This window comes from Lolium rigidum, chromosome 2 (assembly GCF_022539505.1).
Source record: "Lolium rigidum isolate FL_2022 chromosome 2, APGP_CSIRO_Lrig_0.1, whole genome shotgun sequence".
In the NCBI taxonomy this organism is placed as follows: domain Eukaryota; kingdom Viridiplantae; phylum Streptophyta; class Magnoliopsida; order Poales; family Poaceae; genus Lolium; species Lolium rigidum.
The window spans coordinates 51617356-51636659 of NC_061509.1; the positions used below are offsets into that span (position 1 = coordinate 51617356).

The following is a 19304-nucleotide window of genomic DNA, read 5'->3' on the forward strand; positions in this document are numbered from 1 at the left end:
TGAACTCATCCAGATCTTTCTTCCCCTCCAGTCCGTCCATCCATTCTGCTTTTTTCTTTGCGGTATCTTTGCAGAAAACATAGATGTGTCATCCAGATCTTCCGTTTGATTAAAGAAGTCACTCCATAATTTGAGTGGAAACTCTTTGTAAAAAAATACTAAAATAATATATGATGTAATCAGATGAATCTGCATTTGCACCTCAACAGTTTGTGCTCTGGCCGTATAGGTAGGTCGTCTTTAAAATGTAGAGAAACCCTCCCCAAAAATACAGGGGCATGCACAAGAAAGCAAACAACGAAAGGAGAGAGATTGATACATTCTGTGCCTTCTCCACTGTGGGCCAGGTATGGTGTCAATACTCTTCAGGCTGGTGTTCAGTGTGAGCTCTTCTCCTCCCCTGCCCTCCTTGTTTCCGTAGCAGATCTCATAACCGCTGCCCCTCCTCATTTGCTTGTTAGTGTGGTGTCTTTAAAAGAAACATTGAACTCATCCAGATCTTTCTTCCCCTCCAGTACATCCATCCGTCCTGCTTTTTTCTTTGCGGTATCTTTGCAGAAAACATAGCTGTGAACATCAAACTCATCCAGATCTTCCATCCTCTCTAATCCTTCCAGTTTGTTGCTGAGAGGTTTGTTTGCTGCCTTGCCCTTGCATGGTGGAGTTCTAGCTATACTTCCAACTACTTTGATCCATCCACCCCTGAATCAGTATAGTCTATCCAGTTTCTTCTGTAAGAGCAGACATCAAGTCCCCAGCGTTTCTTGAAAGATGCAAAACAGTGAGTTCTTATTTTTGTTTGAACGCTTTTGTTTATGTATGGAGGATCTAAAAGCTTGAAAATGAAATGATGATTATGCTAATCCCTGACCTTTTAACCGGGAAGCGTTCTACAACTGTGGATGCTCTCATGTTTTTAATGTGAAATTTCGGTGTAGGGCATATATATTCATGAACTGTCCTGTAACATTAACAGGCATGCAGGATGCCTTCGAATTTCTAACTGAAAGCGTTTTGTGTTCTAGAGTTGTGCACTCATATTGCCATTGCCCCTCAAATCATTCTATTTAATTTGCGGATAATACTGTACCGGATAGCATTCAGTATAGAGCCCAGGCCAGGTGTTCAGTAGTATTTAACATGCCTGATACCTTACTTGCTTGAACCTCCAAAAATATTGCTCTTAATGCCTGAATTTTTTTCTTGATGATATTTCAGAATTCTTGTCTGCCATGGGTGATTACAAGATCCAGATAAGCACCGAGTTGATCAACCAGCTCGCCCGCGATGATGAGAAGGTGAAAAGGAAGGTCAGGAAACCCAAGCCTAAGAAGGCTGTGGAACAACGAGATGAGCCTCAGGACAATGGCAGGGAGCTTCCAAGTGAGCCCAAGATTAGCCCCACTGCTGCTCCTGGGTGGCAGCTGCCGCCCCCATGTACCTGCCAGTGACCCCTGCTCCTCCGCCACCACTGTCGCCTGCAATCCAGGAGGTGGAGGCCATATGCACCATCGTGGCGGAGAGCGAAAAGGTGCTGGAGAAGCTGGACAAGCAGGGGGGCAGGATGCAGCAGGAGCTCACCAGGAGAGCCAAGGAGCTGCACGACAGGGAGTTCAAGCTGCCCTACCAGAACCCAGCGCCGTGTGCCGACGAGAAGGCAGACTGCCGCGAGTGCTACGTGAGCAATGCTGCCCAAGACCCGCTCAAGTGCGCCGAGGCCGTCAGGAGGTTTGAGGCGTGCGTTCGCATGGCCAGGCACAGTGGCGGCGTGCAAGCTGGTCAATAGTACTGTTGCTAGTCGGAATGAGTGAGTGAGGGGCACACGATTTTTTGTTGAATAACCTGGGTTTTTGGTGAGACCTAAAACACCATTGTAGATCAATTATGGTTAAGGGATTGCTAGGCACCCGTTTACTGTGACACGCCTGGGTCAGTGTCCTTGAATTTACGGGTTCCATGTTACATACTTTCTGCTGCAAAATGGACATGAATTGCAGGTACAAATCAAGTAGTAGTATTTTTTTTGTAGCTTTAGGCTTAAGCATGTTGCTTTTCACATGATCTCAATATCTCATCATCCCATATTGAGTGGATTACTGTTTGCTATTAAAAATCCTGATGACACTTGCCTCTGTCTCTGTGGCAACCTCTCCGGCATCATCCTGTCGGACTTCGCCACGGCCAGCTTCGTTCTCATAGACTTCTGCAATACCCTCTTTGTGCTGGAGAACCTCTCTGGCACGTCGTCGATGTGTCCTGCCACGTCCTGAGCTGAGAGCTTCAACCTCTCTGGTATGGAATTGGTTCCAGACAATACTGTGCCGGGGCCTAGTTCTTAAATTTCGAGCTTGTGTGGAATTTTTCCAGATGAGAAGCCCAGTTTTCAAATATGACAGCAAGTTTATGTCTAGAGCGAGAATAATAGTTCACAACTCAAATTAGTGAGTGCTAAGCAGTTAATCAACTTTAAATCATCTTAACTTGGGATGAAGAATTGCTGACTAGTTTGTTCTTGCGGTCTTGCCTATTGATGTGCAAAGAATTTTGAATATCCCTTTATCCAGGAGGGGTATGGAGGATTTTGTTTCTTGGCACTTCAACAAAAATGGTATTTTTACCGTAAAATCTGCGTACTACATAGAGTGGGAACACCCAACATGGAAGGAAGATCAGGAGATCAAATCTGTTTGGGACCTCTCCATTTCTCCTGTGTGGAAAACACTATGGTCAATGAGGGTTCCGGCTTTAAAATCAATTGCTGGCGTGCTTTATTGGGAGCGATCCCATGTATGGGTATCCTGGCTAATCGACATATACCGATTTCTGCTCAATGTCCTCTTTGCAAACTTGATTGCGAGAGTCTTGAGCATGCCTTGTTTAAGTGTCCGAGAGTCAAGGAAGTTCGGTTTCATCTTGGTATGGAGAAGACAATCCTAGATGCATGCAATATGGAGCCGTCAGGGACCTTCGGTCTTGGCTGACCTTCTTTTGACGCAGCGTGGCGTGGCTCCTAGACTTCCAGAGGTTACTGTGGTTGAGCTCATTGCGACTACAATCTGGTCCGTCTGGTGGGAGAGACGTCAAGCAACCCATGGCGAATCAGTGAGACAGCCAGAAAGAACAGCACAAGCAATTTCGGCTCTTGTGACGAATTATACTAGATCAAGAAAGACGGAGAATAATGGAATCAGTAGGCATGAATGGGTTAAACCCAAAGAGAACTATGTTAAGCTTAATGTTGATGCTAGTTTTGACGCACATAAAGGATCAGGTGCATCAGGGATGATTCTTAGGGATGACCACGGTTTCTTTATTGCCGGTGGAAACTGTACCATTCCTTTTGTCGAAGATGCAGCTACCGCTGAAGCTATGGCGCTTAGAGATGGATTGATTATGGTTGAAGCTTTGGGCTGTTCAAAGCTAGTTATAAATTCAGATTGTGTTGAAGTTATTGATGTGATGAAGAACGGATGCCACACACAGGGACCTGCAGCTGCTATCTACGAAGATTGCTATTTTCTTTGTAGAGAGTTCAATGATGTAATCTTTGAACACTACCCTAGGGAGTCTAATTTTGCAGCTCACGTTCTAGCTAGGGAGGCGGTGGATGATCCCCAATTGTGGAAGGATGATCCACCTGAATTTATCATTGATGTAATCGCAAACGATGTTTCTGTGTTTACGGAAGTAATATAAGCAGTGTTTTCCAGTTAAAAAAACTTTAAACCATCTTTATGCTATTTCTATACTCCTTACTGATGTAATATAGTTTATTGGAACAGCCTACTCGCCATATTCCTAGAAGAAAAAAAAAATTGTGACATCACACTGCGAGCAGCCACGCTGATACTTCAGTTCGTGTCAAACAGGACCACAATGTTCACGAACTTGAGATTTCCCTACTTCTGTACTTAATCTGGACAAGTATTTTTTTTTAGACGGAAGACTCGAAATGAGTCCGGCTTTGAATTAACAAAGCCATCAACAGGCTAGGAGTTACACCAAGAGTTACAACACACACGTGCCAAGCGCACACCACAAACCACAACAAAAGACAACATAGAAATGTCAAGCCGAAGCGTCATTTTGATCCATGAAGAGGGAGCCTTGTCTTCTGTTGCACCGGAGCGATCACGACTGGGTCCACGCCAACAAACCTCCCCCGCTCCAAGACTGCAACCCAAGGGGGAACTCAACGACGGGCCGGCTACCTAGCAGAACTTGAGGAACCAAAGGAGGGGGGTCTTTCGGCGACGCCTCCAAGAAGATGAATGGCGCAAGAATGCGTCATCGTCGTCGGCAGACTGAGGTCCTGCAAAGTTTTCACCCGGACCCGAGAACCACCACCCCTGGAGCTCGGGCTAGGTCCAGACCAAATACACAACATTTTCCCCTAGCGTTGGGATATGCACACCGGCAAGAGCTGCGACCAGACGTCGACCTAGCAAAGCCCCCCAAGGCGCTGGGAAGGAAGTCAGCTACTGCAGCAAACCGTGTAAAAATAGCCAAGCCGATGCTGAGAGGGCTGCGACACCAGCGAGAGGTCACAGAGTGTACCACAAAACACTACTAGAGCAGCTTACACGAAGCGAGGCCCGAAAGGGGAGCAGATTGAGGCGAAGGGACATAGTCCGTCATTTTGAATAGGAGGGCCATCATCAGGGCGCCTTCAACAAGGGAACGACACCCGCAGGTGACGCCGCCACCGGCACAGGCCATAGCCATGCGCTGCTTTCGCCGAGGTCCAAGCCTGGTCAGAAATTCCGGACGCCGTCACGAGGGCGCAGAGCGGACAAGGCGGAGATCACTACCGCGCCTCCAAGCTAAGTCGCACATTGAACTAGCCCCAACTAGACTCAACCGCAGGGAAGAACACGATGGCTGGCATAGTCCGGCCAAGCCCAGATCTAGACGTCCACGACGCTAGGTCGGAGGCACCACGGCGGCCACACCATCCCCAGCGTGTGAGCACCTGCACATACATGCCTAAGCTAGAAGGAGGGAGAAAATACCGCAGCCGCCGGAGAAGCTGCAGTACACAGCCGGCCCAGGGACCGCGTCCCAGATAGATATCGCCCCAACGATTCCGAAACGCCGCCCGCAGCGACGGAGGACTGCCGGAGTCTGCGGAAGAAACAGACCGCCGACAACCTCGAAGACGGCCAGGGAAAGGACCAGGCCCGCATGGCCAAGGGCCAACCCAAATGCAACCGGCGGAAGGCGGCGGAGGTGGCGCGTCGGGTACGCAGCCGCGCACCCCAGGCCACCCTCAAATCTAGAGGATCCGGCTAGGCCCTGCCGGGCCCAAATCTGAGCCCACGAGCCCAGATTAGGCCGAGCCGCACGTCTAGAGTCACCGCCGTCCAGAGCAACGCCGGGAGGCGCCGCCACCGCATCCAGGCCTCCTGCCGTCGGGGAAGGCAACGGCAGCGCCGGCCGGGGCCGGCGTCACCGGGCCGCTCCGCCACGAGGAAGGGCGCCGCCTCGTCGGGCCCAAAAACTCGCGCGAGAGGAGAAAACCACCGCCGTTGGCACCGCCCGGGCTTTGCCCGGCGGCTCGCGGCGGCGGCGGCGGGGGAGGGGAGCTACGGGGTGGGAGAGGGCCGGAGGGGGAGGGGGCGCTCCGGCCGCTCACGGGGGAGCGACGGGAGCGAGGGGGGGGGGAATCCAATTTTTTCAGCGGTGGTTGTTTTTGGATGTAATCTGGACAAGTATTGATATTGAATCAAATATAATTTGGGCTTAATTGAATGTAATTTGTCCGAAAAAAAATCTACGTTTGGCCAGACTTCTATAAGTTTGCAGATCCACCATTATGCTGTGTAGCGGTGTTCGAGCGGGCGTGGCACTAGTTGTATCGATTTTCTTCTGGTTTTTGCTAATTGAACAGGAAACATTTCTCTTCTTGATTAACAAATAAACGTTTTTTGTCTTCTCATCGCCTCATCGGTTTGAACGAGTTCAAAGGAGAAAGCCCCAAGGGTCCACCGTATGCAACGAGGGTTGTTTGCTTGGCTAGTGAAATCCGTCTCCGACTGTGCTGTACATCCCTGGCGCTTACGCACGTCTAGCTATGGTTTCCGATTCCGACCGATAACGCGAGTCCGTTTACGACTTCACCTTCCTTGTGTTTGAGCTTTGCGTTGCGGGTTCCATAAATAGAAGAGACGAGCGCATCGAAGAGAACAAGCTAGCTCGAGTTCCTGATTTTGATCTTTTCCGTTCCCGACCAGCAAATTCGAGGACCCTCGCCTCGGGCCAACGCGCGGCTACCTAGCTACCACAGAAAGCAGTTCGGCGATCCGCCTTCGAAGCACCGGAGGCATGAAGCTTCGTCCGGCCGTCCTCGGCCTCCTCCTTCTCCTCGTCCTTGTTCTAAACCCCAATGGCGCCGAGGCCCGGCCTGCCCCTGCCGGCGGCCATCCTCAAAAGAAGTTGTCGAGCTACAGCTTCTTCGTCTTTGGGGATGACTTCGCCGACAACGGGAACCTCCCTCTAACAGACCCCGTCACCCAGATGTCGCGGCAATGGGCCTACCCCTACGGCTCCTCCTACGTTGACGCCGACGGAAACCCGCGACCAAATACTCCGTCGGGACGCTTCTCCAACTACCAAATCCAATCAGATTTCATCGGTAAGTACTCTAATCTCACTTAGACTCACTCATGTGATGTTACGTGCATCATAAATAACACCGCGTGTTGCTTTATTTACACGTACCTGCAGCAACGATCTTGGGGCTCGAGGAAGCACCTCCGGCGCATGCTCTGACGGCGGAGAAAACCTGCGACCCGTCCGGCATGACCTTCGCTTATGCTGGCGCTGGCGTCTTGGATAGCTCGTCGACGCACAATGTCCCCACCCTTTCCAAGCAGGTCGACACTTTCAGGAAGATGGTCAAGGATGGGACCATTACACAGCAGCAACTCAGTCGCTCCGTTGCCCTCGTCGCTCTATCCGGCAACGACTACCGCGGGAGCTCCAGCACCATTGGCCTAAGCACCCCCAACGATGTGAGTAGCTAGCAACAGATCACAAGCATACATGCATAGATTTTAAATAACAATTTTGTCTGTGCATCTTAATTACTGAGCTAACTTTTCATGTATATATATGCAGATCAATGCTTATATTGGGAAGGTGACGAAGGAGATTGCAGCCAACGTGGAGCAATTGCAGAAGCTAGGGGTGACAAAGGTTGTCGTCAACAACCTGCACCCCATCGGATGCACGCCATTGCAAACACGGACCAACAACTACACCGCGTGCGACGTCTTTGGAAATTTGGGTGCATCCGTCCATAACAGTAACCTCAAACAAACGATGGAGGGCAAGAAAAATGTCCATGTTGCCGACCTCTACACCTCCTTCAGTAATATTGTGGATACCGCCCCAGGTATGTACATACATGCATGCATCCACAAGTATGCCCAAAGTATTATTTACAAGATTTCGGATATATAGATGGATTTGATTGTGTGCTTGAGCTTTGTTTAAATTTCTTTTATCTATATGCATTCAGGGAAAGGCCAAGAGCTATCTAAACAATTCAAGCGCAAGCTTTCACCGTGCTGCGAAAGTTTTGATTCAAATGGTTACTGCGGGCAACAAGGCGATTCCTCGGAGCTTTTGTACAGTGTATGCGACAAGTCCAATAAATTTTTCTACTGGGATGACATGCACCCGACGCATGCAGGGTGGGAAGCGGTGATGAAGCAATTGGAAAAGCCCTTGAGAGAGTTTGTAGATCAAGACTAGATAGATTCCATGATATTCATAGAGCTACCGATGCAAGCTCAACATCTCTAATTATTTTTTCTAGGATTGCAGCTTACTTAGTTTGGAGTATATATTTAAAGCTATCCTATGGGTTTTCTTGTATCTAAAGTCAATATGTTTATTATTTACATGACTTCGTGTTCTTCCTTTTGTGATTTTTTTTGGGTTCATGGTCACGTGTACAACAAAATATATGTTGGAGGCCCGCTTCCGTACACCTGCCCCTTCCCTCTTCAAACTCAAACATGTCAATGGTTGAGATTGCTCTATACCCCTTCGTAAGTTTAATTACAAAGTGGTACGGAACATTCCTGATATGTTTTGGGAGGGAATGTTTTGGGAGGGTGGTATACCCAGACCTATATGTTTTAGATTTTTTAAACAAAACCATAAAGAAAACTGTTCACATAATGAAGACTACTCTACTATAGTTGCCAAGAAAAAAAAAAAGACTCTCCGGCTCAAATTAGTAGAGGAAGCCATATACTTGTCCAATATAAGTATTCTCAGTCGACTGAGAGCTAACTTCATTCTTAGTAAGATGATGTCATCAAACCTCAGTTGCAAGTCATGTTGCAACTCATGACTAAACCAAATCACGATGCAAATCAAATGACATAAGACTTGACTGAGCACGAAGCTAGTTCTCAGCTGAGAACTAGCAAATCCCATATAAGTATACTCCTAAGTAGTGTGAATTAATTTGGGCTAAGGGGTTTTACTTTTTTTACCTATTATGTCTATAAACTCGAACGAGACCATCGAACCAATTGGCCATATGGCAACTCAAAAAGCTGCACGTGGAAGATTAGCAAAGAGATAGAAATTCACCAAAACTTAAAGTTCCCCGGTGGTACACTCGATGTGCGATTTGTCCAAATCCCACGCACCTAAGGTTGTTGATGACCAAGTAAAACCCATCATTGTTGTAGGTTTTGTCCAAATATCCTCTTTGCTTCTCTATTTACAAAATGTTCTAGCCTATTCTCATATAGTAAAAAACTTAATCTCGGTTGATCAATTTACTCATGATAACTATGTCTCAATTAAATATGATCCTTTCAGCTTTTCGTGAATGACCTAGCCACCAAGACCCTTCTTCTTCGCTCCAATAGTGACGGTGACCTATACCCCTTCTTCGGATCCAAGACACCTCCACATGCAGCCATGTGACTGTGCAACCCTTTCTTCCCCCAGGGGGTAGGTCTTCAGGTTGTGGGTTTTTTGTCTCCTCCATTTACTCCAGAGCTTCAAGTTGGTGGTTGAAGACAGGGCCCAATCTACCTTTTCACCAAATGGATTTGAATTTTCTCTTGATTCTATTGTGGAACTTGTAACCCTAGGTTTTCATAGTGGAGAGTCGAGACCCTTGTGAAGAGATCGAGCAGCTTGAGGGCTTGCTTGGTGTTGTACAAATCTATAGGTGTTGGGATCCTCTAATTAAGTTGTGGAGTTGTGCCACAATCTTGTGAAGGTTTGGTAGCCACACCTCGACCGGCAAAACTTAGTGGACAAGTGAATTCATCTTTGTGGTGGGTTCACCGGAACATAAGGCGAGACATTTGTGTTGTTGGTAGCCTCTGTTTCCCTTTGCAATCATAATAATAAATTGGTATAGAGCGACCTCAGTTCTTGATATGTTTGAGTTCTAGGGAGGGGTGGACCAGAAACTAGCGTTTTTTGAATTTTTTGTTAATAAAGAAAACTATTTACAAATTAAATATTACTTTATTGTAGTTGCCAAGAAAAAATCTCTCGGATAAAATTGATTGATGATGCCAAACACTTGTCAAAATACTCCTAAGTTGCACCGATTAATTTAAACCGATAGTTTCTTTGCCTATACGTCCCATAAGTCCAAATCCCAGGAGAGCGAAAAGGTGCTGGAGAAGCTGGACAAGTAGGGGGCGGGATGCAGCAGGAGCTCACCAGGAGAGCCAAGGAGCTGCACGACAGGGAGTTCAAGATGCCCTACCAGAACCCAGCGCCGTGTGCCGACGAGAAGGCAGACTGCCGCGAGTGCTACGTGAGCAATGCTGCCCAAGACCCGCTCAAGTGCGCCGAGGCCGTCAGGAGATTTGAGGCGTGCGTTCGCATGGCCAGGCACAGTGGCGGCGTGCAAATTGGTCAATAGTACTGTCGCTAGTCGGAAAGAAACGAAAATGCGACCCGCTCCCCCGCTCCCCTAACCCTAACCCCTCCTCCCACCCCTCTCGCCTCGCCGCCGCCGACGGTCGCCGCCGGGCCTAGCCCGTGTGGTTGACGGCGGCGGCGAGGCTCCCCTCCTCGTGGTCGGCTGGCGGAGGGCTCAACGCCCCGTGCGAGCAGGCTCCCCTCGCGAACATGGCGGTGGCGCCCGGTAGGCGGCTGCGGACGGCGCGGGCGGCACCGTCGGGCCAACGACTGCGGGCGGAGCGCGCAGCGGCGGGCGCTCAGGCTGGCGGCGCGTCGGCGGGCGCTCAGGGCGGCGACGTGTCGGCCATCTGCTCGGCCTGGGCGGTCTCCGGGAGGGTGCAGCTCGCAGGGCACAGGGTGGTTTCGGCCGGCCGGGCAGGGGCCCGGCCCCGTTTCGAGCCCCCTGCGTGTCCCCTTTGCCAGATCTCGCGATGCCGGCAGCCGGGGTGGTTGCTGGCCGCAGATCTCGCTGCGGATGTACCTCTCCGCCATTCCTCAGATCTGGTGTCGGCATGAGTCGTGGTGGCTGTGGGCAGCCCAGATCTTTGGAGGTGCTCACTCACCTGGTAATCTGCGTGGGGCAGATGCCAGTGAGGTCGGTTGTCGTCTGTTCGGGAGCGGATGTTCTGCGTCGGTGGTGGCTCTCGGTGCTCTGTTGCGGTCCGGCGGCGCGAGGAGTTTGGTCTCAAGGCGGCGGCCTTGGTCGGTGGGAACCTTGCTGGTTGACGGGCGAGCCAGAGGTTCTGGTGCTGGTCGATGGCCATGGTCGTGCGGTCGACGTGGTCGCGGCGAGAGGCTTGTTGTGGCGGCGGTTCGGTCGACGTTCGACGGCCTAACCCTGTGTAGAAGGAGGATAGGCCACGCCAAGGGGAAACCCTTGCCCGTTTGGGCCATGATGGCGACGTCCGCGGACGTCGTCCCCTTCTTGAAGGCGTCATGGGGCTTCTCTCCGTCTTTCTATCACTGGTAGAAAAACGTCCTTTGGTCACGGTTCGCAACTACCAATAGTCGCGGTTGCGCAACCGCGACCAAAGTAGCGCGACTAAAGGCCCCCCTTTAGTCGCGGTTGCTTACGAACCGCGACTAAAGGCCCGTCCACGTGGGAGCCAGGCGACCCTCGGGGCGGAGGCCCTTTAGTCGCGGTTCTTCTGGCCGACCGCGACTAAAGGCCGCCGCAGGTTTATGGTTTTAGGCCCCCCAAACCTGCCCCCCTAAACCTGTTTTCTCGTTTAATTTGTATTGTTTTATTTCTTTTGTGCTTTATTGTAATTTTGAAGGAGTTTCACATATTCTACGGTACTACATACATGCATGCATATGAATGTACAATTTCAAACAAATTTGAAATTAGAACCAAAAAGAATTCAAGAGGAATGTACAATATATATTCAATATCATCGGATGACCATATACAAGTTTGAACAAGTTTCCATACATAATTTAATGCATGTATAGTTCTACGTCCTCTACGTAGTGTTTTCCTGTAGGATCGATGACTTCCTCGCGAACCATCCAGCTAGTTCCTCCCGAAGTGGTCGGAAGTGAGCTTCGGACTAAGCGTCTTCCGGAGGTTATTCCTCTTGATGTTGAGCTCATCCGATCGGTCCCGCTCATTGGTGTATCTCCGGATCCTCTCACAAACATAGTATCCACATAGATTGGTCCCCGGTGGCTGAATATCCCCGGTCGTCCGCACTGCCCTTTTAAAATGTAGCTCTTTTTTGAATTCACCGACCTTTTCATCTACGAACCGTCTCCAAACCCTACGAGGCAAAGAAAATTAAATGAACAAGAGAGTTATTAATTAGTTACTTGATATTAGGAAATGATGAACGAAATAGGCCGATCGATATAGAGCGCAAATGAATGAAAACAATTACGTTTGCATCATTTTTCTCATGTCGGCCCAAAGCGCCGCATCCATATTCAGAGAGTCGTGGACGAGAACTGTGGAGGTGTGAATTTGAATTACCATCGAATCCGGTGGAACCTGCGGACACGATACATGCACGATCATGCATATATAACTCATCGATTAGCCACATACCATGCATGGAGAGTAAACAAAAGAGAATGTGCTCAAGACAGAAACACTCACCCAAAATGGTAAGGAAATAGAATATCACTTTTGAGTTGCTGTTTTCTAATAAACCGAAACAGGTCTTCCTCCACGTCGGCGGGGTGGTGTTCTAACACATATGAATTAACGATGTGTGGGTCAATGAACCCAACATCATTGATGTTCCTTATTTGCATTTCCAGCTTCTTCATTCTGCATAATAGCGTAGACAACAAGATAGTTAGGACAATATATAGTGCGAGGCAATGAACGAGATGGGGTAGAAATTAATAAATCACTTACGTAACGTAGCAATCGATGATAGATTTGTCGAGGTCGCGCAGATTGAACAGCTGGAACAATTCACTCCGATGAATTGTTATATAGTAATGTTTGAAGTGATGCTCAGCTCTAACTTCCGCATAAGTATAGTCTTTGGCGTTTTTAAGTTTTATGTAACTCTTGTACCAATTTAGCAGACCTTTCATTTGTCGAGGTAGATACTCTTCCTGCGCAGGCTCGACGAGAGGGCCATTCTTCACATATGTAAAAACTACGTCCTTCATTGGCGCCTCATCAAGGCCTAACAATGCACGAAGAGTGATACCTAAGTCGGCCGCTTGTTCTCTGGCACTCGTTACAGTCAATCCATGTGCTGCCGCAGCTGCTATGATATCGGGGGCATCCGGACCGGCGGCTTGCACTATGAGCGGGGCGATCGATTGTTTACTTTGTTCCCCGAGCTGGGCAACTTCTTTCCCCCTTTCTAATTTTTTCTCGGCCTCCTCCAAGGCTTTCTTCTCCTGCTTCTCCGCCAAATCTTGGTTCCTCTTGAACGCGAGTGCTTGCCTACGAAGTTCACGTGCATAGTCGTCGAGCGGATTCTTTGCGGCTTGGGACGGTGTGTTCAAAAATGACTTAGCCCACTTCTTTTGGTCATCAGAATATACTGGCTTGGGCTCGCCCTCTATTTTCTTCTTGCAGCTCGCCTTCCATTTCTCTAAATCAGCAGCCGCGCCCGCCTCGACTTCCTCGGCACTACTTTCCCAAGGCCTCCTGGGGAGAGGCTTCAATGATACCTCCGGTACCTTTGTTTTCTTAGGTACGTAAGGGTCCGGGTTAATAATCCGGGACTGCTGCTCTCGCTTCTTCGCCGGAGGTGGATTGGGGGCGGCGTGCGCTTACCCGCCGGGGCGGACTAGGGGGCGGCGGCTGCTTACCCGCCGGAGGTGAATTGGGGGGCGGCGTCGGCCCTCGTGAAGGAGGTGTAGGTGAAGCACCACCACCACCACCGCCACCGCCGCCACCACCACCACCGTAAGGGGGTGGACTTGTTGGCGCCTCGCCTGGAAACTTGATAAACTTCTTCTGCCATAGAATGAACTGGCGCTTGACATCTCCAAGTCTTGTCGCCCCTTCAGGTGTAGCAATGTCAATGTCCAGGTCCTCAAACCCTTGGACTATGTCCTCCACCGTGACACGAGCATAGCCATCTTGAATGGGGTTGTTGTGGTGGAGTGCTCCAAGTGGTAAAGCACTGCCGATGGCTACCTTCATGGACATGTTCCCGATAGGATAATACAGATGACATGCTTTCATCTCCTTTATATCGTCCACGGGGTAGCGAGGAGGCTCCGGTGCAGTAATTTCGACCACCAGCTGAGGCTCCGGTGCAGTAATTTCGATCGTCGGTGCACCAGCCGGTGAGGCCTCCGTGGAAGCCACGCTCGCTTCTTCTCCGCTGCTGGCTTCCGAGATCCATTGGATGATCTTCATGCTGCGCCCGAGCTGCATCTCTTTCGGCTACTAGTACACTCACGGTTTTCTTCATCACATCCATTTCCGTTACCAACTTCGCCACAACATCCGCATCCCGATCCATCTTTCTCTTACGGCTTACGTAACCGTACGAGTCATCGTTCGGGGAACCCTATTTTCCACGGAATGTGCCCCATGCCTCGTACACGTCCTCCGTGTTCGGGATTCCCGAGGGCTTTTGTCGTGGCGTCGTTCTCTCCGTTGAACTTGATCCTCCCTCTTGAGCATCCCTCATTGCCTCAATAAGGTTTTGGGTGGGTGTAATTATTTTGCCCTGGTAAACACACTCCCTGTCTCCGGGTTCAGCGATCCCCCATGCCCGTACCACCAGCTTTTGGCCCTTGGGTCCCATCCCTCCGTACCTGGACGGATTCCTCGCACCCTCAGCTCGTTCTCCATCTTCTCCCACCTAGGCTGCCAAAAGCGATACCCTCCTGGCCCCATTTTATGATTGTACTCCTTCTTGGCCGCATTTTCCTTATTTTTTTCGATAGTTCAAGGAACTCGCTCCGATTTCTTTTGCTTCACAAAATCTGGCCAATCATGTTGCGGTTTCTCATATTGTCCTTTGAAATCCGGAGTCTTGCCCTGGTTGACAAAGTCATGGGCTAGATTTTGCTTGTATTTCCGGAATGCGTTGGCCATCCTAGAAAGAGCGAACTCGTTTGACTAGCTTGCGCCTCTTCTTGTTTTCCGCAATATTGTTACCCTCCTCATCGTATTTGCGGTATTCCGGAGGTAGAACGAAATGTTCCATAAGCTTGTTGAAGCAATCTTTTTTTGTTCTCTTATCGACAAAAGTGAAACCAACACGTGCCTTCTTTGGCTCATTCCACTCCTGGAGGGTGATCGAGACGTTGTCTCTAACAACGGCTCCGCATTGGCCGACAAACTTGGTGGCGTTCTTGCTGGGCTCCGGCGGCCTGCCGGTTGCTTCGTCGACAACATCGATGGTGCATGTTTCTCCTGCTTTCATCGTCTTGGTTGCGCCACGCTTTGACGACGACGTACTCGATTGTTTCGACGATCCGGCCGAGGGCTAAAATAAGAAAGAGAGGCGCGCGCGTTAGTACACACATATTTATTCAAATCGGTGAGTTTGTATCACCAGAGGCTCAATGTATATATATATACCTCGGCGCCGGAGGTGGTTGCTACTTTCAACTGAAGATTATCGTCGTTTATCGACGTTCCTTCGGCACCATCTTGCTGACCATGCCCTTCATCTTCACCCTCAAAGTTCAGATAAGAATCGATATCATCTTCTTCTTGTCCGGTCGGCACATATAGAACATCGCCTTTTATGATGCCGAAGATTTGTTCTTCAGCGTCCGGATCATAGTTGTCCATAATCGGGTCAGCTCTATCGTCCGCCATATGTCGATCCCGAAAACATGTAGTCAAAACAAATTAATTAAGTGCGTAAGGGGGCGGTGGCGGTGGCGAAAGGGGGCGGTGGAGAAAGGGTGGCAGTGGCGAAAGGGGGGCTGTGGCGGTGACCGCGTGACCGAGAGGGCGACGAGGGAGGCGAGAGGGGGACCGCGTGACCTAGAAGGGCTGTGGCCGTCGGATCGTGGGCGATCCGGACGGTCCGGATGGACGGCGTCCCGGGGACTAAACGGGCGGCGCCAACAAGTCCGGAATAGAGGTAGCGTTGGCGCGTTGACGGCGCGTTGGCGTTGGCGCGTTGCCGCGTTGACGCGCATCGCCGTTCAAATATAAAACAAAGTGAAATTTTAGTTCATTTTTTATTAAGTCAAAATTTTAGTTCATTTTTTATTAAGTCAAAATTTTAGTTCATTTTTTATTTAGTCAATTTTTATTAAGTCAAAATTTTAGTTCATTTTTATTAAGTCAAATTTTTTAAGTTGTAGTTGTAGTTGTATTTTTACTAGTTTTTAATTAAAAAAACTTATAGTTACAAAGTAAAAAACCAAAAAAAAAATGGGCCAGGCGCCCCTGGCGCCCCTTTCTCTCTTCATCTCTCTCGTTCGATCTCTCTGTGGGCAACGGCCGGCGCGGCGGAGACGGTAGGCGGCGACGGCGGGCGACACGGTACGGCGGCGGGCGACGGTACGGCGGCGCGGCGGCCCTGGCCAGGCGCCCCTGGCCCTCTCTCGTCCTCTCTCTCTCTCTGGCCGGCCGGTGAGCGGCGCGCGCGGCGGCGACACAGCGCGGCGTCGATGGTGGCGGCGTGGTACGGTGGCGGCGCGCGGAAGTGAGATTTAAGAGGGGGGAGAGGCGCGCGGCGGCGGACGACGGCGACGTACGGCGCGCGGAAGTGGGGCGTCGAGCGGCAGCGGGGCGTCGAGCGGCAGCGGAGGCGTCGAGAGGCAGCCTGACGGTTCGAGGAAGAAGGAGCGAGTGAACCGCCAGGCCGCCGCGATCTGTTTATATAGGACAGGCCTTTAGTCGCGGTTGGCCTGGCCAACCGCGACTAAAGGGTACCCTTTAGTCGCGGTTGGCCAGGCCAACCGCGACTAAAGGTCTTTTTTCGCCGGGAGTTCGCGTTCCCGCGGAAAATACCCTTTAGTCGCGGTTGGCCAGGCCAACCGCGACTAAAGGTCATTTTCAAAATACTTTTCATTTTCAAAATCTTAAAAATACAAATAATATATCAAAAAATTCAGAAAAATAAAACTAATTCATTTCAAAATCTGAAAAATACATATAACATATCAATAAATTCGGAAAATTAAAACTAATTCATTTAAAAATCTTAAAAATACAAATATTATATCAAAAAATTCAGAAAATTAAAACTAATTCATTTCTAAATGTTAAAAATACAAATAATATATGAAAAAATTCAGGAAAATAAAACTAATTCATTTAAAAATCTTAAAAATACAAATAATATATCAAAAAAATCAAAAAAATAAAACTAATTCAATTCAAATTCTTAAAAATACAAATAATATATCAAAAAAATCAGAAAAATAATATATCAAAAAATTCTTTCTTCCCGCCACTTTCTTTCCGCCTCTTTCTTCCCGCCTCTTTCTTCCCGCCTCCTGTCTTCCCGCTCCCATTTTTCCCGCCATTTGTCACTACATATAGGTAGCCCGGCTTGGCCAGCATTATCACATCTCTACAATCTCTCATCACTCTCTCATGGCTTCCACCGCACCCACTCTAACCTACCGGCGAGGTGGAGGAGCTTTGCGCCTCGAACTACCCTTGCCCACCGGGCTACCGCGTCCCTGCCGGCTGGAGCCTAAGCGCCGGCGGCGTGCCGGTCCCTCCCGTCCCTCGTGAGTGCTGCGCGTCGGGCGGCCATCACGAACCACTACTACCTCGACCTCACGCCGGAGCAGCGGATGAATCCCCGCCGGCATCCCGATAACCAGCATACTTGGGACGCCTTCTTCATCAATCGGCGTGAGAGGCGCTCGCCGGGTATGAGGAGGACGGTATGCCTCCCTGGAAACTTCCACGAGGCCGGTCGTCGGCTATGGTGGTACGGCCGGACTCCGCAGAGCGTCATGGACTACATCACGGCCGGCGATATCCCCGCCTGCGCTACCCTCGGTTCGAGCCACGAGCGCCGCCCGACGGCGGCGACGACGAGCGGCGACGACGACGCCGGCAACTTAGAAGGCGACGACTACCGGTACAACGGCGGCGGCTATGAAGACTACGAGTATGCATATTATACGCCTAGGCAGGAGTATGACTAAATCACTCCAAATTTCATGTATGCGGGAGTATGACTTAGTCACTCCAAATTTCCCGTATGCGGGAGTATGACTTAGTCACTCCAAATTTCATGTATGCAGGAGTATGACTTAGTCACTCTAAATTTCTCGTATGCAGGAGTATGACTTAGTCACTCCAAATTTCATGTATCATCGGTGCTATCTCGAGTCAATTGAATCATTCGAAAATGGACACCAAACACATCACGGGTAATATAATTCACATGATCCATTCAACAAAGTTTGGTACAATAAATTATTACACATCATTTCTTTCCTTGTGTCCCCGCTTGCTTACGATTGTGCCGTATCCATGGAGCATCCTCATCATTTAACTTAATGCTTGGGTCGGTGTTCACTTTGAAGGGCGGAATTTCAGCAAACATATTATAATCTTCGACATGTCTGTCTTGTCCTCCACTCCCACGATGTTTCTTTTCCCTGAAAGAACAATGTGGCGCTTTGGATCATCGCATGATGTACTGATCGTTTTCTTATCTTTCCGTTTCCTCGGTTTGCTACTCATGTCCTTCACATAGAAAACCTGAGCGACATCTTTCGCTAGGACGAATGGTTCGTCAAGGTAACCAAGATTGTTGAAATCCACCATTGTCATTCCGTATTGCTGGTCCACCTTTACCCCACCTCCTGTTAGCTTGAACCATTTGCACCGGAACAAAGGGACCCTAAAGGAGGGTCCATAGTCAAGTTCCCATATCTCCTCTATGTAACCATAATATGTGACCTTTTGCCCATTCTCGGTTGCTCGCATCAAAGCGGACACCACTTGTTTTGGTTGGTGCTCTTTTTATCTTGGGCGATCGTGTAAAATGTATTCCCATTTATCTCGTACCCTTGGAAAGTCGTTATAGTCGAAGATGGTGTCTTGGCCAACATGTACAGCTGATCTACAACATGTTCGTCACTCATTAAATGTTTTCTCAACCAACTGCCGAAAGTCTCCATGTGGGCCTTCCTAATCCGGGATTCAGGCTTCCCAGGGTTGTCCGAGCGTAAAAGATTCTTGTGTTTCTCAAAGTACGGAGCCACCAAGCTGGAATTGGTCGAACTGTGTGGTGTGCTTCGATCGGAGAATGGCCGTCCATACATATCGTTGATTTCCTTCCGATCGTGCCTTTTCCACTTAGTCTCCCCTCGTGCCGCGATCGAGGAAGACCAATCGGCTTAAGGTCAGGAACAAAGTCAACACAAAACTCAATTACCTCCTCATTTCCATAGCCCTTGGCGATGCTTCCTTCTAGCCTAGCACGGTTACGAACATATTTCTTTAATATTCCCATGAACCTCTCGAAGGGGAACATATTGTGTAGAAATACAGGACCGAGAATGGAAATCTCATCGACTAGGTGAACCAGGAGGTGCGTCATAATATTGAAGAAGGATGGCGGGAACACCAACTCGAAACTCGACAAGACATTGGATCACATCGTTACGTAATCGTGGTAGAACTTCGGATTGATTACCTTCCGAGAGATTGCATTGAGGAATGCACATAGCTTCACAATGGCTACTCGAACATTTTCCGGCAGGAGCCCCTCAAAGCAATCGGAAGCAATTGCGTCATAATCACGTGGCGGTCGTGAGACTTCGGGTTTTGGAACTTTTTCTCCGCCATATTTATTATTCCCTTTATATTGGACGAGAATCCTGACGGGACCTTCATACTTGCTCGGGCATTCAAAAAAGATGACCTTCTCTTCTTTGGTCGGAGCGTAGCCGGCACGACCTTGAAACCGTTCCGGATGCCGGTCATC

General features: G+C 49.4%; 1 protein-coding gene and 1 pseudogene across 1 annotated transcript; both read left to right on the top strand.

The window, feature by feature from the left end:
* The first annotated feature begins 330 nt into the window (after positions 1 to 330).
* Positions 331 to 2008, top strand: LOC124686439 (annotated as a pseudogene).
* A 4316-nt stretch (positions 2009 to 6324) lies between these two features.
* On the top strand, positions 6325 to 7758 carry LOC124686438 (GDSL esterase/lipase At5g03600-like). Its single transcript, XM_047220385.1, has 4 exons — positions 6325 to 6634; positions 6727 to 7013; positions 7120 to 7396; positions 7523 to 7758. Exons 1-4 carry the CDS (start codon positions 6325 to 6327, stop codon positions 7756 to 7758), a joined length of 1110 nt encoding a protein of 369 aa, XP_047076341.1.
* The last annotated feature ends 11546 nt before the right edge of the window (positions 7759 to 19304 follow it).